Source organism: Ambystoma mexicanum, chromosome 1q (assembly GCF_040938575.1).
Source record: "Ambystoma mexicanum isolate Mex_15411 chromosome 1q, UKY_AmexF1_1, whole genome shotgun sequence".
Taxonomy (NCBI): domain Eukaryota; kingdom Metazoa; phylum Chordata; class Amphibia; order Caudata; family Ambystomatidae; genus Ambystoma; species Ambystoma mexicanum.
In genome coordinates, this window is record NC_090922.1 from 832,658,624 (window position 1) to 832,684,542 (window position 25,919).

General features: G+C 43.4%; 1 protein-coding gene across 1 annotated transcript in view; it reads right to left on the bottom strand.

Annotated features, from left to right (window-relative positions):
* LHX4 (LIM homeobox 4) overlaps positions 1–25,919 on the bottom strand; it is a 204,199-nt gene that overhangs the window by 14,705 nt on the left and 163,575 nt on the right. Inside the window, exons 3-4 of the mRNA XM_069641452.1 lie at positions 5,092–5,294; positions 1,959–2,113 (exon numbers count right to left, since the gene is read on the bottom strand). Of these exons, the coding sequence (XP_069497553.1) occupies positions 1,959–2,113; positions 5,092–5,294 (358 nt within the window). The remainder of the gene's footprint in view (positions 1–1,958; positions 2,114–5,091; positions 5,295–25,919) is intronic.

Genomic DNA, 25,919 nt, shown 5'->3' on the forward strand with positions numbered 1-25,919 from the left:
GGCGGCCGGATCCCTTCGTTTGGAAAATTCTCCATGTCATTTGGTACCAAGACCCTCAACAGGAACTAAAAAACAATGTTGACTTCCTCAAGACACTCCCAATCCTTGTTGTTTTCTGATGGGAACAGAGTCATCCAGCGGGTCATACTCAAAACACGGTTGCGGTCATACCGAAATGAGTTTATACCCAACATTAGGCTCAGAGCTTGGGTATTACTGACCTGTATCACCATTCGAGAAACCTTTGCCAGAGGTAACTTCCTGAGGTGGATGATCTGTCCTTGAAGGGAGAGATGCAGCAGAGATCCTCATGGACAAAGGCAAAGAATTTCAATCAGCTTGGAGTCCTAAGCTTTATCTTCTGACGGTGACTACACGCAAGAGTGTCATGGTTAGATGGCATTAAAGGCATTGGCGACCCTCACCACCGGAAATCTTCCCATCATACTGTGGATCCCCATAACTATGACAAGCAACTACCATTGGGCAACACCCCTAGCATGAGGAGAAATATGAAAGTGGAAAGCGTTCTTTGGCTAATAAATTTGCAAAAAGAATATTTCAGCATAGAAAATATGGTAAAAATCTCAATGATGGAAAAAGAGCGTCATTAGTGAAATGACGGTGTAGCTGTATAGTTCACATACTCAGCTTTGAACCCCTTATAACTAAGGCAATCTATTAGTCTCCATATTATGTAATCAGGTTTTACATGTTGCAACAAACACAGATGTGTGTCGCTATTGCAAAGTTCTATTTGGTTCAATAAGCGTTTATTTGACGCATGCTCCTGCAAACACACACTGATGGTTTTGAAAGTATGTATGGAGATATGGTTCCTCTATTGCTATTCATAACATGAGCAGCACACTCCTCTGTGCCAGAAGAACTGTGCACCCAGCAGCTTTTATTACATTTTCATATTGTTTCCAAAACATAGGGGCAGATGCGCAAACCTTTTTTGGCACAATCGATGAGGTGTGCCAGCTCCCTTGCAAACATTAGTGTGGGGGTGCGCGCCAGTCAATTGTGCATGATAGGCTAGCTACGGCCACGTAGTTCTAAAAGATGACCAAAAGCATTTCTATCGCTGTTTGATGGACAGAAATGCAAGAGGAAAAAAATTGTGCCCTATTCTGTATGGTTATGTGAATGTGCGCACATTGATCTCAGATGCAACCTTTACCACACCTTTTGCGCAATAGCACAAGACAGGGGGCATTTCCGTGCACTGAACGGCACGAACCGATGCTGTTCCACTTTCTTTCCTATCCATAAAACAGAGATAGAGATGCTGTTTTCATTTCTTAGGACCACATGTGCATTAGGAGCCTGTCATACACAGTGGTAGAAGTGTGCTGAAAAAGTATTTGCACTGTGACTCCGGTGGGGGAGGCAGCAGAGAGCAAGGTATTTAAAGGGGTTGCGGATGAGTCAGGTTGACAGTCAAGTGGGTGAAGCAGGCAATAGGAGAAGGTCCTCTGTACAGTCAGCAGGAACATTTATACATAGCCTTTGTGAATCAATTGCCTCTGCTCGCTGATCTTAACTTTGCTGGAACCCCTACTTATCACCTACCAGAACAGCAGCTGCTTCAACAAAGGCCTTCCACTAGAAAAACGTTTGCCGTCATGAATAGAATTTGGTAATTTTATTACAAAGCCTGGATCCCAAGACTAAAAATCTCCTCTGGTCTGACACTCTCCGAGGGATGAATAGTCTGTGGTCCTAATGTATCACACAGGCAATAGAGTAGTCCCAGAAACTCTGCAATAGTGGTCAACTGTGGTATTTTGAAGATGCTGACAAAATGAAGCATGATTGTCCTACCCTGAGCTTCATCATTAGTCAATGGATTGTAGATAGTGCATGTCACTCACTGTGCATGTCCCAATGTAATCATTGTAGAAATATGTGCACAGTGCAGATCTGGCATACCATTTTGACCATGAACTCACCTGCACGACCCTCATGTCCAGGCCTGTCTCAGATGAGAGCTGCTCCCTGACATGGCGGGCAGGCTTTGGAGAGTTCTTGTAGGCGCTCTTTAGGGTTTCCAGCTGTTTGGCTGTGATTGTGGTGCGCGGTCGCTTTGCTCCTGCCTCAGAATCATCTAAAAGAAAATAAGGTATGAGCCATGGTTACTTGAGCACCAAAAACCACATAGAGAAGAGGAACACAGCCAAGAAGAAGCTGTGCTTTTCATTCTGGCATCAACACACCTCTCTATCAAGTTCCTTGAGGGGAAAATGTTTTCTCAGTCTGTCTCTGCTCTCTCACATCGTGAGGGACCTTCATTCCTGATGGATCCCAACAATATTTAAGTGCTCCACCAATCCCTACGTACCTCCTTCTCTCTGTCCATAAGATATTTTACGCTTTGTACAAAATCCAATATTCCATCATGCCATGGGAGCACCATTGGTTCCCAACTTGGTATCCTCATCCATCCATCCATCCATCCATCCAAACTTGGTAAATCCTCTATCCTTACTGAGCTCCTCAATGCTACTAACCTTTGAAGTCCCCTCTGTTCCCTACTTGGCCCCTCCTCCCTCATAATTCCCTATGTTCCTTACGTCACTAGCTGACACCCTCTTCCCTAAGCCCCATGAGCACCATTTGATCCCAACCTGATGCCCTTTTAGCTAATTCCTTTGGAGATCCGTCCATCCAGATCAGAACCCTCCTTCCGTCCAGGCCTGCAACCACCCTTCATCTATCCTGGATCCTAACACCACTTACATTTGGTTACATGTAATAATAACGAATCCAAAAGAACAAACACCATAATAACGAACACCATAATAACACATTCCCAAATAACAAATTCATTTTTTGTTGTTTTTGGGGTGTGTTGCCCCCCCCTCAAGCCGGCCCTTTTTTGTTTTTAATAATGTTCCTCCACCCCCAAAACCACTATCCCCCCTCCCAACCCCTTTTTTAGTTTTTTCAGGATTCGTTATTTTGGAATTCGTCATTTTAGGTTTGTTATAATGGTATTAGTTATTTTGGTATTCGTGATAATCACAGCATACCTTTACACTTGGCAATTGCCAAGTGTAAAGGTATGCACTTGAACATGAACCCATGTTCTTTCATCGCTACATGCTCCATTCTTTACTTCAGACTTGGTGGTTGCCTTCATCCGAGCCACACAGAATCTCTCTTTACTTCAGTCTTAGTAATTGTCCACACCTCCACCTAACCCCCTCAGCCTTGGGTGCTCCCCCTTTCCCATTCTTGCTGAAACTTCCCGCCAGCCATGGGAGCTCCCACAGGACCTACAGTAGATTTCATCTGTTCCTTAAATCTTAGCATCCCTCTATATATACCTGAAACACTCCGTTCATAGACTCATGGGCTCCCTCTCGCCACTATATATAGTGTCCCTGTGCTAAAGCACAAGACCAAACAATTCTCAGACAGAGCCAACCATGGTCAACGACCGCGGTACCCTTAAGGGGGCATGCATTTGCCTGCCTAGGTTTTGTTGGTTTCATGTTGACTAGCTGCATTCCGGCTGGTGAGGCAGCACATGACTTCCCTAGTGCTGCCCTTTTAGCACAGCTAGAGATCACAGCATACATCCTCATTATGGGAGTATGATTTTCTGGGTGGATCTGTTAAGAGTTTCCGCCCTGCATCCAGAGCATTTCTTCTACCATTCTGCCATTGGTAAACTCTGCAACATTACTGAGCAGAGTTGAGTCTAATCTGCTTTTCTGATAATGGGAAGGGCGATGTGCTATCTAAGTTGAAGTCTTGCATTGGGTGCACCACTAACTTCCACATAATGGCAGAGGATCTTCAGTGTGATCCACATAATTCAGCTCATGTGAGCTTGTGGCAGGATCACCCCAAGTCCAGAGAGATAGGGGGAGTGCAGAATGCCATTTTTAGTACTTAGGTGAGCTGCCCCAAAACCCATTCCCACCCATTCCCACTCGATGGGTTATGCCTGCAGGAAGTTAGGGACCAAACTACAAACACATTCTATCGAGGATGAATGCCTTATGTGTCTGCTGTTGAGGCTGATACAGGAAAGTCTTAACCTCGACAATTACAAAATGCCTAGCAGTCCTTTTTTGCCCAGGACAAAAAGGGATTGTGGGTATTTTTGAAGAATGACATCAGCAGCCTTCCTCTCCAGTCTGATCTGCCTTTATTCTCCCTGGCTGCCTACTTTCATGTCACTGGCAGGTTCTTGAAAAATGTAACACAATGTAACAGCAGCAGCTTGAACCCTGTATCTCCTACATGTAATCCCTTGTCATTCCTCATGGTCTTCCAAAAAATAGTGTTCCATGTGTTCCTTTTTCAATACATGTTTCTATTTTCCTTACCTGATCTGGAAGCGGTCTGTTTGATCTATCCTTTATAGGGAATGGCTGAAGTCTCCTAAATGCCCAAGAATTACTGCAAAGAGAATGAGCAGCCGCCTCGGATATTTAGAAGCCAGACAGAAGATCCACTGGTATCGGATCTGCTGCTAGTCAGAGGTCCTCCCGCTGGGTGGGGGTATGCATCCTTCACACCAAAGCTTATGGCATTAGCGTGGAAGCTTCTATAAGTCCTTAATGCCCGTGGCTGTGTAGTTCCAAATGCCCACAATCCCTCCTTAGAATCTGGCAAAGCCACTTCCTTCCCGATCTTCCAATGCTGGAAGGGTAAAACCCGCCAACCCAGTGTGTTTCCATTTAATGCCCTTCGGAAAGCGTTCTAGTTTGCCTCCATCATTCATGTCTCAGTGGAGACACGTTCTGTAACACTTGCCCCCTCTGTATGTGCTTCTGTCCACCTCTGATATTTTGCCTTTGCAATTTTACAAGTAGTCATTCCGCCTCTGCCATTCCTCTCTTTGCCTTACTGTGGATTCATGGAATTGTCTGCCGCCATGCCATTCTGTGTCCTATCCATTCTCTCTTCCCACCATTAGTTCTTCATCCTCCTCAGACTTTCATTCTCATTCGTCCTTTATGTTCCATTTCCTCTCCTTTATCTCCCTCCACTCTCTAAACCCTTTGCCCTTTACTCTCATGTGTTCTTCCCTCTTTTCTTCCCTTCCCTCGCCTCTGTCCTTAAGCTCACCGTTCTGCTTTGCCGTCTCGTAGTCTTCTTTGCACACCAGTCGTCCGTCCTCCATGAGGTAGAATTCATCACCCGTGGCCAGCTGCCGACTGCAGATGACACAGGAGAAGCAGTGCAGGTGGTAGACGAAGTCCTGAGCTTTCCGGACCACCTGCGTGGGGGGGATTCCCTGCTGGCAGGCCGTACACTTTGTCCCATATCGCCTGGAAGGAAACAGAGGCATTCAGATAACCATGCACATAAAAAGGCATTGGCCGAACATGTTTAGTTAGCCTGCTCTCGACTGTGTATGGCTTCTTCCATCACTATCTCACCACCTCTGTCAATTCTACAATTTCCCTCCGGCCAACATCTCCTCTACTCAATCCACCGTTACCCCATCCATCTTGAGCTCTTTTCTTTATCATGTATCTCTTATTTTGACCTCTCCCATGTCTCTTCTTTTCTCCACCTTTCTCAAGTTGTTTATGCACTCTTCACCTTAGTTCTGTATCTTCTTTCCTAATCTCTCTCTTGCTTTCTCTAACCCTGCCCCTTTCTTTCCTGCCTTGTTATAACTCATTCCTGACCCTTATGTTTCTTACATTTTCTATCCTGTGCGTTTCCTTTTGTAACACCCTTCTCCCGTTCTACCTCCATTATTCTATTTCTGTAATATATCTGTCCCTTACATTTCATCTATTTTGTATTTGAATTTATCAGAGGTTGTGGTGTCCTTTCGACCTGAAATGATGTACATAGGAAAGACTACAGGACAGAGAGGCAGTCCCAGGATGGGGTGCCTTTACAAAATATTCAGCCCATGGGTACAAGTAGCCGGCTGTGAGCCGTCTGCTCTCTTTCTGTCCACCTCTCTGTCTTGTGTCTCTTCAGTATTTGTTTCACCATCTCTTTCTGCTTTCTTTTTTTTCACTACTGTTTTATCTTTTTTTCTCCCTCCTCCTGTCTCTAGTTTTCTTTTTAACATTCAAATAAAAATCACCACCATTGGAATAAAAAGATATTGTAAAACCTATAGCATACAACCAACAACAGCTGTGTACCTTTTTTTTATACATTGTTGTCACATATTTGTTTAAAGACATATCCATAAATGTATTCAGAATAATAAAAAGGGCTCCACGACCGAATTTGAATATTAACCTCAGTTATTTTGTGAAAACATTACCCAGAATCTTCACTCTGAGGGTGTTCACCGTGGGACTATCACAGTTTCTTATTGGACTTCAAGGATAAAACACAGCAAAGCATACCTTGAATGTACAAAAACATGGCTTTCCCAGTATGTAAAATAACTTCCCCTTCCTTCCCTTTTTGGGGAGGGAGGAGGAAGGAATTGCAGAGGTCAGCACATCCCAAGTGCAAGGCATGAACATCACCACCCTGGGAGATCTGTCTTTCTGACCACAGATTCTCCCCTGCCAGGTATGTAGCCACTGTATTCCCATCCCTCCAGGCCCTCAGAAGAGTGCAAGTCTTTTTTACTTTAGGCAAAGGGCTACCACGTCTCTCCTTGCAACAGGTCCAGGATCGTGGCACCCCAGGCCGCTGTACAATAGTGCCTGGCATTGGAACTGTTCTTGGGCCCAGGTATTTAATGTGGTGGTTCAAGGCTCTGCACATACACGTGACTCAGAGGCCGCCTCTTTGTAGGCAGTTACCTGGACAATCCGGATGGAAAACCAGGGCGCCCATTTTCATGGTGGCAGGTACCTCTACTTTGATTTTGGATCCTATGTGTCATTTTAGTGACACCTAGCAGAGCAAAAACGACTTGTATGGGTAGTGGTAGATGGCAAATATGTACAGTATTTGGCAAAGAGTCCTCTCTGCGAAAGTGACCTGTCCTGAGCTTTTTTGGTGTTTGAAATGCAAAATTAAGTTGGCTGCTCGGTATTACACCAAAATAACGTAAATAAAATGCCGAATGTGCTTTTTCTGCGCATTTGGCATGAAAGAAAATAACGAAGTCCAAAATACCAAACTGGGTGCCCCCGCTCACCTAGTTGGCCGTTATGGGTATATGGGGCTGAGGGGGTGTCCCCCGCGTACAGTAAATACGAAACGGGGGGCAAAACAACAGAATTCGAAAAGCTCGAGGTACAAAATGCGAGCATGTCGGCTTCGCAATTTTGTATCTCGAGCTTTTGAGAATTTGTTGTTTTAACCTAGATCCGGCTACTCGGCACGGCTAAAAAGACACACGTTTCACATATGCTATGCTGCAAAAAGGTAATTCCAATGGACCTGAGCTGACAGTGGGTGTGATATATAAGCACTGTCACTAAAGTAGGGGCTGTTGGTGTGCACAGTCCAAAGACACACCAGGCGCTGACATGTGCATTCACCACATTTGAGATACACAAATATCCTGTCACTTAAAATGTGTACAAGCAGAAACCTGCTGCACCGCCCAATGCTCATTTGCACATTTGGCAACAGAGAAAGTGGCTAAAGGCATACAAATGTATTTTGCCACACCTAACTATCACTGCTGAATTTTTCATGTACCATTTTAACCCGTTATTTTAAAAAATGTTCAATGGGGAGAACCGCCCCGCCCCAATCTCTTATTGTTTACTTCGGGCCCCCTCGCTACACTCGGTCCCTCACGCATTTTCGGTGGAAACATTCATGCCCCTCCAGTTTCCATATTCGCCACTGGCTACAGACAGAGCTGTGCAAAGTTTGGTATTTGATATTAACTGTCTGCTACTGCTTACATTTCCCTAACAATCATGCAGGTTTCTATTAATCAACAGAGCCCCATTTTAACTTCCATTGGTTTTAACAATTCTCTCCCACATTTCGAGGGAATGTCCTAGCATCCTACGATTTCAGTAAAGGTACAGCAGTGCAATATTACACCAAAAGAGAATATTGGATTCTATGGGGAAATTAGGTTTTGGGCAATTCCGGCTTCACTGGTGAAAGTTAGTGACTCCTTGGCCCTCATTCCGAGTATGGTGGTAGTCATGGCGCTATTTTCTCCATGACTGCCTCCCATACTGGTACCGACTCCGGTTTGGGTGAATGGGGACTTACTGGTCCATTCCGACCTTGGAGGGACCGGTAAGTCCCCATTTACCAAACCATTCCCCATTCCCATTTGAGCCCCCACAGGGCTCAATGGGAATGGGCAGGGCGCAAATAATGGGCCGGCGTATGCCAAGCCCGTTATTTGCGCCCAGGTCCCTTAGCGGGTCCCGTCCTTAACACCAGGTCAGACCTGGCCTTAAGGAAGGCACCCGCTAAGGGACCTCGTAGTAGGGCGGTAAGGGATTACCAGCACCAGTCTCCTTAACGGTGCCCGGTATCCCTTACCGCCCCACTCGGAATGAGGGCCCTTGTCTCCCATGAATTCCTTGTTTCCCTGATTGGGTAGTCAGGGAACGAGAGATCTGCTAGAATGTCCCAGGCTGGTAGGTATATGGTCCAGCGCCACCCAGAAACCCTTTGTTAGCCACGAGTGAGGATGGAGCACCTTACTCACATGTGGAGAGGCTGATGTCTAAAGGCAGGGCTGGACTATAAACATTGCATAGGAACCTGATAGCTAGCAGAAGGTGGGCTGGCAAGAGGGAGGTAGTTACTAGCAGGGGCCCTTTGTTCTTCAGAAGATAGGCCATGGATGGAGCAAAGGCAGCTAGGAAGTTATGATTCAGGAAAGCTACTTTTCACCACCTTGAATTGGATAGCTCAAGCACAGTGCGCTCGACTCGGGAACAAGACGATATAATTATTTTTCATTTTATTTTATTGTTTAAAGCGCAGACCTAGCTCGAGAGCAGCAGAGCGCTGTACAGAGTGTGGGTAGCATTGGGCTGGGTACCCATAAAATGCCATGCAACCTGGGTTCGATACCCTGTTTGGGTTAACTCAGTCCTTCATCTTCCTGAGATGGATACCATTATTACCCACTTGTGGCACTCAATGTAACACTGATTATTACAACACTAAGACCCTGGAAGACTCTGGTATGAAGTGCTATATAACTTACCCAATTATTATCATGCACAGTTCTGTGCATTAATGGTAAAGCAACTGTTAGGGAGAATTCTCAGAAATGTGCTAATTCCTCTCTACCTAAGAGACCCCCAGCACTTTTGCTGGACTCTAGGACTTTTTAATGTTTAACCCAGAGAGAGAGTGAGGCCTTTTTCCCAATCTCTGATGTGTTTTCCTATAATTTGAGCTCTGTGTTTCTTTTGGTTTTTGGAGTGTGACAAACTCCGTAGCCATCTTTTTACATTGTGTCACACAGCACCTTCAGTGCAGTGGTACTGGGAAGTCTTTCAGATTTCCCAAAGGTTTAAATACCTTTCCCTTGGATAACTACTGTTTCCAAGAGCAGTGAAGTGAAATTGACTTTACTTACAATTGTAAATTTCCATATGGTGCTGGAGTGGTTACTTAGTATCCCCTCTGTCGAGTTTCTCATGTAGCAATGTTATGTTACCCTTTCCACAATTAATGGCTGATGGCAGTGGTTTACTTTTAACTACCGTTGTGTGCTTTTACCGCGGGCTGCAGTACAGCACCCATGGGTGCCATTTTTGTCAAAATGGCCCCGGTCTTCTTTTTTCAACATTTCTTGTTGGAACAGTCCTTTTTGAGATTTACTGTGTGCGCCAAACCAGGTTGTGTCCCTTTGTTTGTTTTGTCTATGGCAGGATACATGAGTGAAGGCCGCCTCTGGCTCCAGTATGTCTGACAGGGGCAGGAAGTGAGGGAGGTGCCCAAAACTCCCTGTGCTTAATCCCCTTGGTTACAGGAATGCACCCAAAGGTGATTGGCCGGCTGGCTGTCCGGCAACGACAGACACCTTGCTGTGTGATTGACATCTAGACTGGAATGAATGGGAGAAACCTGCATAAAAGGTGAGGCTTTTTGGCTTGGAAGGCAGAGTCGACCACTGGACGAAGGAATCCGAAGAAGAACTTGGACGAGATGCCTGCTGCAACTCCTGGACCATTGGTTTGCCCGGTGAAGCCCTGCTGCTGTGCTGAAGCTCCAAATTCGCCTTGACTAGAGAAGCCCTGCAAGGACGACTTCTCCCCTTGAGTTGGTGGGACCAATCAACTTCAAAGTAAGCCCGTCTTGACATCCTCTCGAGGCTGGCTGTACTTCCACTGCTGCTGGAATCGAAGTGCCTGGGAGAGGAACACCAGATTGAGTGCGTTGCTTTTAAGTGTGACCCGAGCTTGTGGAAGATCCACCGGACTCCCAGTAAGCAGGACTGACCAAGCCTGAGCCACCTCAACAGAGTGCCGGACCCCAGATGCAAGGAAAGTCCAGTGTGGTATCCGAGAGTCTGCGGTGGTGCTATTTGCTGAGACACGTGGCGCTGAAACCACAAAGTGCCACTGAATAGAAGTTGGTCTTTTTCTGCGCTGACCGTCCCATTGCAGAGCAGAAGTCCTCCCTCTTATCTCCACAACTTAGGCCTAAGAGCAACAGGATCTGCAGAGCTGCACAGGAACAGAACCCAGCTGGAACCATTTCTTCTAACCAAAGGTACTGTACGGGCTAAGAGAACTTACCTATTGTCTTGTAGCCTTACTTGATCTCAGTTGAGACTTGTCTTGGTTGCTTCTGTAGAGTTTCTTGCATCTTCTACTACTCACAAGCCTAACAGCTTGTGGCCCTACATTGATTCTACTTTTTCTACAAAGACTAATACATTGTGCAAGACTTTTACTTACCTGCAAGAAGGGCTTCATTCCCCTAGACTTTTGCCCAATTGACTTTGGCTGGCCTGGCTCCTGAATGACTCTTCTCTCCTCTGCTTGTGTTTTTTTACCTTCCTTCCAGGAAAGGGTTAACTGGCCTTGCATTGGGGCCGGGGGAGTGAGGGGGATTCAAAAGTACTTATCTGCTTCAGAATAATTGTGTGATCTCTTGTTTTATTTTGATAACCTTTCTATGGACAATCCTCTAAGTAATGCTATAAATGTACCAGTGATAGATTAATGTCCACATTGTCCTAGCTATTGAACGGATCTAAATCTTGCCTAACAGCAACCATGCTAAGTGTGATAACATGGCTAAACACTTCAATTTGCTTTGCCTGTGGGACCCAGTAAAAAATGTCATGCCACATTACATAAAATAAGTATATTCAGACTGACACTATTAACCAAGCTATTCCTCACTGATGACGTCCAAGTAGGCTGAAACATGTCTGGGGATGCTTGTGGTCTCATGGAGAAGTGATGTGACCAAGCAGTTAAGGCTGGTCTGCCCCTTTTGGGGGGGGCAAGCCTGATTTGGATTTGATCTTTGCTCTTTTGTAATGGCTTAGCAGGTAAAGAACGATGGTGTTGAGAGTTGCACAAAGCAATGCCAGAGGTTAAGCTTAATTCTAAACCTCCAGTCATCACCTCTTTGGTTTTGCACTCTTGGCGACCTGCATCTATTGGGTTTCTTCATGTGGTAACATACAAAACTAACTGCAAACTGTTTGGCTTTTCGCTGAATTGTTCAAGTACCATTTTAACCCATTATTTTTAAAAAATGTTCATGGGGATAACCTCACCTCCCCCCACCCTGACCGATCCCTTATTGTTTAGTTCAGGCAACCTCACTACACTCAGTCCCTCACGCATTTTCGGTGCAAACATTTATGCCCCTCCAGTTTCCATATTCGCCACTGGTTGCTACTAAAATGGTCTTAGTTTGACCCTGGTATATTTGAACATATAGATATTTGTTCTAAGCTGGGGAGGGCGCCTTCTAATCCTCTATGTACCCTTCACACCTCAAGCTCTGTAGCGCTAGTCAAACCTTTTATTTAGTCCCTGGCATAGGGATCACCCGTGGTTCCCGCCAAGGAAAGAAGTAGGCCCCATGCATAATGCAGAGGGGTCACCATGATCTTCACCAAACATTCATCTTGGAACATTTGTAGACATATCCACTCACAACTTATACTTATTCCATGCACAATTCCTGATTATGATACATCAGGGATGGAATGTGCTTTTTTGTATCCTATGGTTTGCCTCACCCCCAGGTGTGTGCTCTGTAGAAGATAGGGAGACATCCAGTAGCGCATCCAAGATCTCGCTTTTTCCAAATTATTTATAGACTGTGCCTAAAAATAAATAGTAATATTAATATCAGGATAGTGCTCCATGCTGGTTTCCTCCCACTTCTAAGGACTGTAAAACAGCTGTCACTATGACACAATTTGATAAATGGATCGACCACTAATCCATTATTTCCATCAGGAACGCGAACAGTAAAAGTGTCAAGAGGCTGCTATGTGGTGAGTTTATGTGGTGAGCTTTACAGAACCGTAGACTAACATAAAATGCACTGAGTGCAGCCATTGATTATCGACTTAAAATGAAGGACCTGCCTTCGTGTAACCCTTCTTTCTCACTGCAGAGAAAATGAACACCCCATCATTTCCATCTCATTGCACCACTATACTGAAAATAGAACAATGCTTTTTTTTATCCTACTGTTATGATATATTTTTGTAGAGTGTGACTTTTATGTGTATGCATCTTTCTGCTACGAGAAGGGATGAATTTGAGGGACAAGAAACAAGGTCTTTCTCACTTTTGTGCACAATGATAAAGGTATGGAATAATGACCAAAGATTCCTATGTCAACACTATATGGAATAAAGGACGTTTCTAGGAATTTAATACAAAATGCTTCCACACAATACTGGTTCTTGAAAAGGGGGAATGTGTAGAGCATTTCAGGTAAAACTTGCAGAGTTGTAAAGGCTTCTGTGCACTATATTCAAGCTCGCACATCACCTACACTCATCTACTCAGAAAGAATCCACTTTACGGTGCCCTTCGCTCTCCTGTTGGTGGCTTGGAAGAGAGCAATGCAAGAGGTGATGTGATTGAGAAAGAAGACAGGCAGAGCAGGCTCTATTAATCACAGGTCAAGAGATCAAGAACCAAATATGCACACGAACTACACAGGTAATAAGAATTCATTTGTATAGATAGAAAATAAGGAATAATATTCCAAACAGGATAACCGATTAAAGGGGCCCATGGGAATTAGGGTTAGGGTCATATATCTAGGTTTCCTTGAAAGTCTTTAGTTGTGGAAATTGTGTTGAGATTTTTTTTCTAGGTGTTGATATCACAGTATGAGAGGGTGCAGAGATTGGGAATTAATCTGTATTGTCCCAAATGCTTGTCTGGAGGACCCACAACCAGCTTCCCAAGGAGATGGGGGCAACATCACCACCTTTCTCCATATCAGGATACCTGATGCTGGGGTTCAGGATCCACACCATATGGCTTTTGGAAGCTAAGACTATCCCGCCAAATTACAAAGTTCTGCACTGTAGCTGCTTAATCCTAACTGGTGGCCCTCCCAGTTTCTTATCCAGCTCTTTAAGATACTCAATGGAGGCCTTCAAAGAGCTTCATAAAAGATGTCCTAATATAGACTCGGATCTCAGTTGGTGAACTCCTTGCATCCTCTTGAGTAGAGGGACTCTGGTATGTATCACAGGTAAGCTAGGCACTGCTTCTTCAGGCTTGGCATAGAGCTTCCACCAGGCACACTGGATCCACAGATCTGACTTTCGGAAGAGTAGGTTCAATTCCGCCTGCTAAACACCACAGGAGCCACACCCATATTGTCTTGCATTCTTATCTGCCCCATAAAAGTGCTTTTGTCCAGCTGTGGTTATACAGAGGTAAAGTAAGCCCAAGGTGATTTAATTTGTGTTCACCCGCCAGACACATTTTATATGGAAATATTACAATCTGATTTGTGTAGACGTCTGGTCACAACAACCGTTAACCTGGCTAAATAAGGTTTGGGGCAGTAGAGAGAGTTAGATCATTTCAGGAAACCTTCCCACTAAAACTGATGCTTTCACAGCTCTTATCTCTTATAAATATTATAATAATTGTTTTTTATAACGTGCTTAATACCAAAGAGGTTTCTAAGCACGGACATCGGATTCGAACCTGTGTTGCTCTGCGTCGTCTTGCTTCCAAGATGAGCACGTTGCCACGGAGCTATACCACCCATGTGTAGCGGGAACTTTAAAGTACTGTTGACCCCTCGTTCCCTCCGGCATACGGAAACAAGCATTGGCAAAGCCAATCGGTCTGACTTGAAAACTGACTTAATAAAAAATCGTACCCTCCTTGTTTATCTAGCAAGACATATTGGCTTTGACAATGGTTGCTGATAAGGACAGTAGCACACAAACTCCCACCTGCTTGTTCAGGCATATCACTTTTCTCTCCTATTCACATTGCATTGTTTAAGTCTGTTTTGACTTCAAACAGAAACCTTGTTTTGTGTGGACTTCACTGGTATGGCCGGTGAATCCTCCAGCTTTATCCCCTCTTTGCTCCAACCCTAGGTGGGGTGAGGTCCCAGTGCTTTCCGAAACAAACACTTGCATTGGTAGAAGTTGTTTTGATTTGTACTGGCCATTAACTAAAGAGAGAAACTCCAAAAGAGTAGCTAAGTTATTTAAATTGCTGAAATGTTTTATGTGGTTCCCACCTGGAGGGCTACACATTTGATCAAAATGAGTTGCATTTGTATGCGCCCTTTTGACTTTCAGTACATGGGCATGAATCACCCAAAGACATTTTGTGAGTTGTTTGGAATAATTTCAGCAGGCACTGTAAAGCTAAGCTACAAGCCCCAGAATACAGATATCTACTGGTTATATAATTCGGTCTGATTGAAGATGTCATAGTTGACATGGAGCTAATTGGCTGCTTTGAAACATGTGTCACCCAAAGCCTGTGTCCACCCCATCCCGCCCATGAATGGTCCACAACTGCAGACTATGTTCAGTGGGTCAGTAGTTAGGGGCATTAGACTATCCGTGTGTGTATGTCAATACTTGAATAGCAGGTGAACGGTAGGTCTATACTTCAAATCTTGGGCTTTGGTTCAGGAATGCTGCTTGTGTCACTAGCAGAGTGACAATGGACAACATAATCTCCTAATAATCCCCAGCTATAGTAATGGGGAAAGTGCTGGGGGAGATACAAAGAGACATTCCCAAAACCATTTCATGAAAGGAAATTACAGCAGTCTCCTGTCCACCTGCTCCAGAAGATGAGCCATTTCCTGGTGCCCTACTGCAAAACCAATCACTCCAGGAGAAAGAGAGGTGTGAGAGGCGTGAAAGACGCAGATGCTTCTAAAGGGAGACTGAGAGAGACACAGACATGCAGACAGAGACAAATACAGAAAATGGGGTGAGGTAGAGATAGGAGGAAAAGAAACAAATTGATAACAGAAATGGGCAAACTATTATTTTCACACATAGGAACGTAAAATTAGAAATAGTATAGAAACCTCTACCACCACACTGTATATATGTCTTTTTTCTATGTTTATTGATGATGTTATATGTGTGCAAGATATAGCTTGGCAATTCAACTTCAAAAATGCCTGATGTCCTCATTGCACTCAGGAACAAAATTCTCATGGCACAATTTACTCTTAGAGATGGTCATAGCTTATGTATCACTTGAAGCAATATCCCTTAATTGAACAATTCATATATGAAAACACACATGTAATCAAAATACATATTACACAATGTTGGTATTACTGCTCTGTTCCATAAAAACTATTCAGTTCCCGGGTTACGGTACCACAATTTAAGAGGTCGACATGTCTTTCACACTAAAAGCTAATATGATAATTCCCTGAGTACGTGCTTCATCAAGGCCACGTGCCAAAGTAATTTCAATTAATCCAAACGCTTGTAATATTAAAGGAAAAAACCAAGAAAACCATTGTGGGAAGGAAAAAGAGAAAACAAAGGAATTGTAAGAGGTAAGTATGTATTCAGTTATTAGAGACTTTAATGTTTTAAAATTAATTTGACTTTATCAAGTTAGGTGAACTTTAAGCCTGACATAGGTCAACCGCATTGTGTGGAAATAAACGTATATGTGAACAATGAAACCTTTAAAGCTGTTGAAATAGTTTAGTTTAGTTTCTTTATTTGTCTGCACGCCGAACCCTCAGGTAACTGGGCTCCAAAAAAGTACACAAGAGTTACAGACAGTTTCGAGCAACAACAACACAACAACAACACCATTAAGTGCTGGTCGACTATGGTTACATAGCGGTCGCAAGTTGAGAGAATCAGTGTACTGAATTTGTTCAAATGTGGTCAATTCATAAAATTATAAGCAAAAACACCACTCAGGAAACAATGTCACACCCTACCTAGTTGGTGCCGATTTCAGTTTTCAGTCGCTTACTTGGTAAGTTATTCCAAACATCTCTTAATGTGGTGCAACCATAATAAATATTATTGTAAATTCCATGTGGGATGTATCTATGATAGAGGAATATTGAAGGTTAATTATTTAATGTGATGCAAATAATTACCCAGTTACATAAAGTTATGTGAAAAGGTATGGAAGTGTTGGAAATGAAAGTAATGTGTATTGTATTGCCTTAAGGGATCTCCAATGATGTTGTACTGTATGTTATCTTCACTTGTGATAACGTGTTAAGATTCAAATCCTCATTTGACATTCCAAACTAAAAGTAAAAATGATATTGGAACAGGTCAAAATTGTAAATCTATAAGTCCAAGGTAACTGCTGAACCATGAGCAACAGTTACATAGTATACTGGACTAAGGTAAAGCCGGCAATGGTGTTACCACTGGCTGGATTGATAGACCTTCTCAACACGGTGTGTAGGCCGCGTGTGGACAGCAAGTACAAGCAGAAGGCCGAAGTCAGCAGGAGGTACTAACATCTGTCATCATTTACTAGAATAAATTGAATACAATGACTGTAATTGGGTCAACAAACCATTAAGGTGAAATTAATAACTTATAACAAAGAACAACAACGAACAATGGCTATTAATTGCAAATATTGCATACTGTACTGAACCCTGCAATTGATTCTTGGAAACCAATGAAGGGATCAGATATTAGAAGTCACAAAACGAATGAATCAAGATTATAGACCAATACCCATCATTATATACATTAGAGGTTGCTATATCGATTTTGTGAATTAATATGTAATTGTTTTGACATTGTGAACCTTGGATAATTTAAACAACATTATTGTGGCAATTGACATGATGTCACAATGCATAGAAAACGAATGGAATAGACCTATCAGAATGTAATTTTTAAGTTCGTATAGGCAATTGTTTTGCTAAAAGTTTTGACAAAGCTGTGTGGGAGAACCTCGTGGCCATGATGTTGGCATTCCTCTCTTCACGTTATGATTAAAATTAGCACTCTTTTTGTATTGAGACTAAAAAGATGGTTATTTGAATCTTTATATATTGAAAGAACGTAAGAATAATAATCTAATAGCGATAATAGGGGTACAGTCATAGGAAGGGCAACACAATTCACATACATACTATACTGGACTAAGTTAACGCCCGCAATGGTGTTACCACTGGCTGGATTGACAGTGCATGTGTGTGAGTCTCCTCAACCGGGCATGTAGACAGTGTGGACAGCATGGATCATAACCTGGCACAATTATGTGTTCATATTTAAATGTGTGTGTAGCACCATGGAGATACTGAAAAGACTCATGTAATAACAATGATTACATGTTAGCGTCTACTATTAAGGTATGATGTTGATTTATTTTTATAGACTGCTAAAACGTGTTTGCTCATAGTTGCTATGCAAGGCAATACACCTCGACTGTGGTGTGATGTGAGTCAATGATTCCACTGTTATATTTACAAATTTAGCATGTGACCTGATCATTCTGATCTCCTGGCTGAATCTGAAACTGCACTGGTTACCTGGCTACCCTCTGATCTCGGGCCCAGGTCCCCTCCCTGCTAGTTGCACACCTGCACTGCCCCCTGGCAACCCTTGCACCTGGGGGCTGTTTCTGTATCCCTACAGCCCATACTAGCACTTTACCCCTGATGTCTGTTCTTACCCTTACACTTGTCACCAGCTGACCACACTTTTATTTATTGTCTTATTTATTTACTGTTATCTTATGTACTGCACTGCCCCTTCCTTTCCCCTTCCCCCCTGCACTTGCGCGATCTCAATGTCACCTGGCCTGGTAGGATCGCTGTCTGTCTTCCCTCTGTATGCCCTCCCTTGCCTTGTCTCACCTTGAAACACTTGAGTATAGGCGCGTTATAAATGCCATATCATATCAAATCCTATTGTGATCGTTGAAAAATTCTAACAAACTGGTACGGCTACAGAATAGTAATTTTGGAATTAACTATTGGGTCCCAGCATAACGTTGTCATTGCCAGTTATGAACCTAAAATGAGAATGTTAAATTCCTGAACTGATTTGTGACTCATTGGGCTATTTGCATCACATGAAGCGTACCAATTAAACATCTAAATCCTATTTAGAGCATAGTGCCAATGTTGTCTGTGTGATGCTAAATTGATCTGGTGAGAGAGTTAGTTGTTTGCATGTAGGTATACACATTGTGATCATAATGAGTGTGAAATAGTCCCTTTAGTGAGAAGATTAATTAAGATGGAAGAATTAGTTACGATGGTGATCCACATCACTGTAGATGATCACAAAAATTCACTCAGTTTGCTGTTCTTGTTGAGGTAATTGATAATTGGCCTACATTCAGATATTGACTTCACCTCTTGTTGGTGAAGGTGTCTTTTTCAGTCACCTCCTGTTATTGAGTGGGATCCTTTTAATTCCAAAGAATTTGATTTCAGCTGATCTTCACTTTTATGGTATGTACTCCAGTGGGCTCAAAGTGGTGTTAACGCATTCTCTGTTTCACTTGCCCAAAAACATACTATGGTGTAAACAACATACACTATGGTGTAAACAACATACGTAATAATACAGTTCCTAACCTGTTAACCTGTTACTACTCTGCTTTGTTCACCCATACGTTGTTCTGTATTGCCTAATTTGCACATGTTACAAATACCACATTTATAAAAGACTTATCTGAAGATTAGCCAAGTATGAAATACTCCTTAATTTGTTTATTGTTTTTTTTTTGTTAGCTTATCACAAACTTTTAAAAACCATCAGTTTCACATTTCCAGATTAAAATAACATTTTTCATAATTCTTGCACATGACCTTTTCCTTGTGGGAGATAAGCCAATTTGTGTACCTTTGTTTTAGTGCCTTTCTTTTTTTTGCTCCTTCCGTCGACGTCTGATGGACAATGCGTCTTAGGTCTTTCCGAAGTTCTCTCTTTCGCGTGGCAGTTTGTAGATCAAAGGTGTCATTAGTTTTAAGTCCGCATCTGAGTGTCCCTCGCACTTTCTTTTGTATACGCTTGAAGTAGCGGCATGTATTCAACATCAATTTTGTGTTGCACATTCAAGCTTCCAAATTTCCTGTGCATTTCACACACATCTTCTGTGCTTAAGCAAATTCTGTTTTTTCCTGATTCCACTGACAGCTTTGCCTTCCACATGTCCTGTATTACAGGTTTTATCAGATTGCACTCAAGGTCCAGTAATTTGTGATCACTGTTTTTCATGGGTCTGACATGTAGCAACATGATTTTATGTGTCGCTTTTCCTGACATGAAGAAGTAGTCCAATGTTGACTCTTGAGAACTTCTCCTCCAAGTTGCTTGTACTGGGATGTCTCCTCGTATGTGGCCATTGAGCATACATATTTCTCTGGTTTCCAGTTTTTCCAGCCAGATCTTACCTCGCGTGAACTTCCCATTGGGTTTTCTGTCAGGTTTGCATTTTTTATCCTTATCTGCTTCCAGACAGTCAATGTTTAAATCACCACATATGATTATGATTGGATTTGATAGACGAATGTTAAAGTGGTCAATCAGCGTTGTTACTTGATTGATATACTGGTTTGTGCCCGTAGCTTTATCTTGCCAGTAAAGATTTATAATCAAAATTATGTTTTTCCAGGTGTTCACTCTTTGCCCAAAATGTAATACAATAGCCTGTATTTATCCATTGGGGTTCATGGTCTTTATCACACAGAATACAGTCTTCTGGTTTATTAAGGTTATCAATCCAGACCTGGGTCTCCCCTTCTTGCCCTTTATGGCAGGGTTCAGTAAGGTATCATAACCTTCGGCACAGGGTTGTTCAATTAACCAGGTTTCCTGTAACCATAGGACATTGAATTGGCTAAGCTTATGGTCCTCTGCAAATAAGTGGACTAATCCCCTTGTATTGCATGAGCCAATGCGTGTATATTTGACAACTTGTTGATCCTGGCATTAGCTTTTGTATAGGGAGTTTTTAGCAGCTATTTTGCATCGATCATTTGGGCAGTTGATTGTTATCTTCATCAAATCCATATCACCTTCTATCATATCTTTATTAGTCGACCAATATCTATTTACTTTATTTTGCAACAGGTCCTGGTTGGCTTTTATGTTTCCGTTGCTGTTTTCTTGTTCATTTGGGCTGATGGAGATTGCTCTAACTCGAGATTCTTTATGGGTCATATCTTGAGTTTTTCCAACTTCATGTTTGTTTTTGTTAAAATCGTGATGCCTATCATCCTGTCCAATTTCAGGTGTAGATTCAATGATGTCAAATCCTAGATAGCAATAAATCCTGTGAGGCCTTTAGTAAGCGGTAGTAAAAGGTAATGTATTAGTCTTGATTGTAGGTGCAAACGTACACGGTCATATTGTTGCTTTTCGATAAAGTCCACCAGTGCAATGTCCTCCATGATCAAGGACATTACTAACTGTAAGTGTAAATTTATTGTATATGCAATTATTTGCCTATGCCGAAAAATCTATATTGGAAGTACCATACGTGAGCTAAGGATACAGATGCGAGAACATCTCTCCTCAATAGGTAGCCAAGATTCTACACTGCCCCTTGCGGTACACTGGCAATTACATTACCAAATGGATGATAAACACAACATCAAATTTATTGGACTGAAAAGAATTCGGCTGGGTAGACGAGGAGGCAAACAAGAATTGCGACTAAGGCAACAAGAAGCGAGAACTATATGCCACTTCCGAGCCACCCATGTCCATCTGAACTCCGACAATGAGATGGGAGCATTCCTATGAGCAGTCCTTACCAGAACTTCTAAGATTGATGAATTGGGACTGCATTTCAATTGCATGGTAACTTTACCTTAAACAGTATACCCTTACGGTTTACCATCTGTATTTGAATCTAATTTCCTACCCCCTATTACTATGCAGTGTTACAAATTAGCAATTCACTGTTTGCACCAACTACGTATTGTTCTCACCTAACTAGCACATTTTTTGATTCATACCCATTCCATTTGAATTTGTCTCAGTATTGTTTTCATCTAATTACCATAATCCACAGATGCCTACCTCAGGCCAGAATTTACTTGAGTGCTGATTTCAGGCGACACTCATTTTCTCATTGCTATCATGTTATCACAGTGTATAATATCAATACTCGTTTTACTTTTCTTTACCAACTGCAGAGACATATGTGTGCTATTTAATACAATGTTCTTGATTCTTTACTTCTTAAACGACATCTACAATTAAGTAAGTCCAAAATATCATTTTCTACTTTCATTGACACAACAACCATTCTGGTTGTTCAAACATGGCGCTCTGCTGCCCACTGGGAGAAATAAGCATTGAAAAAGGACTGGGGTTTCCATGGTTACCCTGCTGCAACACAAAACTCAAGCGCGGCGTCCGGACCCCTGTTGTCGGCACTGACGTTCATTCATCTCTTGCGAGGTAAGCCCCCAGGCTGTGCGCAGCACTTGGACATGCAGGTCGAGCTTCATTATGATACCGGGTATACGCCACACTGTAAGAAGTGCCACATAAGCGACATCACTGTTTAATTTTTCATTCATGTAATTCCATTCCGACATCCGTGCACAGCTTTCTTGATATTAAGGTTACCGCCACACTGTAAGATGTGTCACATAAGTGACATCACTGTCTATGTTATCGCAGCAACGGAACGCTCTCCTCACCCTGATTAATAGCTCAGGCACACACAATAACCCTAACAGTTCATAAGGAAGCAATGCCCCCTCCACTCACATATTTTACGAATATATTCAGGCGTCTTTGGTAGTTGCTAAATGCATAAAGGTGTTTTAAATGGTAATCTTTAGCGGGCACTTATGATTGGAACTCACTTCCATTGCATTCAAATAAGAGACCCAGTATGCCTCACATTAGGTTACTGGGACTACCCACTTTTTTTCTTAATGCAAGACCACAATGCCAGAAATATAGAGACGCTCTTTGACCCATATGACTTGCCAGACTACTTTTGTAACTTCCTAAACTCGTACTACCAGCTTTTGTAGCCCAACCATGGCACCGTTATCTAGAACTACTTTGTATGTTTACCCAGACCGCTATCAGATAATGTAGGCGGGATTTGTAGGCAGGATTTATCCCATGAACAAGCAACCAACAGACTTTAAACGTGACTATTATCAACTCCTACTAGGTAAGAGGTTCCTTTCTCAATACTAATTGAGACAGACATTCTGTCACTCAGAGAGCATAGACCCATTATTTGATTTGAACTAATGTATCACTCTGTGTTTTTTCTTTCCCTTCCCTTCTCCATCTCTCTCACCTATACCAATCCTTCCCTTACCCCCTCCTTATCTCTGTGTGAAATCATGTATGTCACAACTGCTATCATTATTGTTATTTATTTAATATTCAATTTCCATATTGTCTAATTTATGTTAATTGGTGAACTCATGCTATTTACTATGGCAAATTGAAATGTGTGTTATCACTATGATCACTTCCTTTAGCCCTGATTGAAAAAGGCGTGTCTGTCGCCGAAACACATGTCTCAGAAAGGGCATTTAGAATACACTCTTATTCTTTGACAATCATTGTGCGTGGATCCTTATTGATTTTTGGCGCTGCTTTTTATGTGGAGAAGGGTTCTTTTTTGAGCCTTGTGTATGTTTTACTTTCTGCTGGAGCAGGGGGATTCACCCCGTTACTCCACTAGCCAGCTGCCACTCACCGTCTAGCGCGGGACACTGAAGGTTGATATTACAAGACGCCCTCTTCTTTCACATTGTCATTTATGTGTTCATACATCTTGAGGAAAGGTACCAATGATATAGTTATAGCAGACATAATGCTAGCGTTCAAGTCCTGCAGGGTCTGTTGAGGAGTATTGGAGTATTGTTCGTATTTGCCTGTGAAAATTTAGGTCTGTTATTTCTATGTTGAACAGATCTCCGAACTTTGGAAAGTCTCTCTGCATAATCGAAGAGGTAGAAGACGATTCTTCTGTACGCGTACTGGACTTTTCGGCTATTGCCTTTTTTTTGGCATTGATCACTCGCGGTATTGGCTCAATAACTTTTTAACACAGTTTCTGCCTCATTTTTGAGCATTCAATGTCTAATGAGGTTTCAGAATCCACTGTGCACCGTTTTTTAGAATTGCTGCTATGTATGCCTTTTGTAAACGCTGTTTCTACTGAATATGAGGATTGGTTCAGCCTTTTAACTCGGTTATTCTCCATTTGGGCTGTTATTTCAGCTATTTCAAGCAAGAGTTTGTTTGCCACAGCCAGTGAGTTACGTCTGGAAGTTAAAGTTGAGTTAAGTCCAGTGGTAGCATCTTCTCCCTCATGCAATATCGGCCAATTTGTGTGCAGGCTGTCTTTTTCCTGTAGTGTGTTTTTTAATGTCATTGATTCCGTTGTTTCGGGATAAATGTCATGGGATTCCCGCAGCCCTCCATTGTCACTGTTTGTTTCCATGCTCCTCACGACTGGTCTTCCGATCGAACTATCGACATACAAACTTGCACTTTGCTCACCTTGCTCCCCCTCAGTTACTTCAACCGCCTCCAACCATTTCATTTCCATGCCTTTAATGTTGCCCTTAATGATGCTTGCCCATGAATCACTGGTTATATTGTTTCTTGCCCCTGTTAGCGGGGCTGTTGAAGTTGCATTTGCATCTTCATAAGTGTAATCGGGGGATGTCATTGGTGAGGTTGTTATTGATGATGTAAACCTCACCGCTGTCAATCTCAATGCCGTTGTTGTGGGTGCCTGTAGCGACCCTGGTGCGCAGCAGGCCTGCGGTGTCGCAGGAATGAAGGCAGACACGGAGCTCTCAACAAACGTCCGCTTTATTTCCCTCTTCATACAGAACTCCCGGATCCCGCCCCCCATGCGTCACTTCCCTTGCCTTCCCTCCCCCCGCCCCCCATCATCACGGAGACGTCAACGTGACATCTCCCCCCTTTTTAAACAGTTACCAGGTTCTTCGCAACAGGCGGCGGCCTGGTGGGCTTCTAGTCCATTTCCTCTATCCATCTCCGAGGTCTGTTCCGAGCCCTTTGTGGTCGTGCTTGCTTTCGCCCTGGTGACGGCCCACTCTCTTCCACTGCATCCCCTTCTTCATGTTCCGACTCAGTCGAGTCCCACTGGTCAGCCTGATACGGATCATCCGATTCATACATGAGGGGGGGCTTGAACTCTGCCACTCAGGCGCCGAGCCCTAGTCGGTGGAAACTCTTTGAAATGGGAGGAGTTCCTTGTGATTGATCCCTCGACCCCTTGAGCCGTCACCATAGAGCCCTTCTTCTGAGTGACTAATAACGGTTCATCGCGAAATGCCGAAGTATACTTGTGTGTTGAAGATTGGCGTACTGCCACAACGTCGCCTACCTCGAGGTGTGAGGGCTGCGCCTTCCGGCGGGTGTCGGCATATTCTTTCATGCAAGCTTTTGCTGCTCCATCTTATTCTCGTACCGCTTGATCCAGCATCGGTGGCGGAGAGATGTTGTTGGTCTGGGGGATGCGTGTTTGTGTATTCCGACCGAACATCAGTTCTGCTGGGGTCTTCCCTGTGGTGCTATGAGAAGTCCCTCTATAATCTCTCATCAGTTGGTTCAGGACTTGTTCATAAGGCTGGCCAGTTAGCCTCGCTATCTGTAGGGCTCGCTTTAGGTTGGCCATAAATCGTTCGATCATTGCATTGGCCTGAGGCCACAAAGGGGTGACCTTCCTGTGATGGAATCCCAGATAGTCAGCAAATTGTGCGAATTGATGTCCGCAGAACGGAGCCCCATTATCTGTCTTCAACACCTTCGGCACTCCATAGGCTGAGAACATCTGATCTAATGCGGGGATGACATGGTGAGCAGCCGTTGACGATACTAGCCTCACATCGGGGTATCGTGAGTACTCGTCCATGACAGCCAGGACATATTTCCCCCCTTCGATGGGCCCGAAGAAATCGGCCGCCACTGCTTCCCATATCCTCTGTGGGAGTTCCGACATGAGTAGTGGCTCAGGATGGCGGTTTGGTGTGATCACACAGCACGTGGGGCACGCCTTCAGTGCGGCTTCAACCATGTTGTCCATGTGAGGGAACCACACCTTTTGGCGCAGCATGCGTTTCGTTGATACCATCCCTCGGTGCGTCTCGTGGGCTAGTTCTATGACTTTGGCTCTCATGGATTGGGGAATGACGAGCTTGACATCGGTCCCGAACACTAGTATGTCGTCGGATTAGTTGAGGCATTTTGGAATGTGCTTTATGATGTTATGCACTTCAGCTTGGAATGTCTCCGCTGCCGAGGATACCCCAAAGCTTAATCTTTTGTACCGAAAAAGACCAACGTGTGTAACGAAGGTCGTAATGTTTCTGCTTTCAGGATGTAGAACTAGCTGGTGGTAGCCTTTTTGCAAGTCAAGCTTTGAGAAAACTTTGGCTCCGTTTAATAGATGTATCATGTCGGCTATGCGTGGTGCAGGGTGCCTCTCTCTTCTGATGGCCTGATTCGGGCGTCGCATGTCAACACAAAGTCTAATTGCCTCAGAGCCCTTTTTGGGGACCGGGACAATCGGGGACACCCACGTGGTGGGGCCGGTGGCCTTCTCGATGAT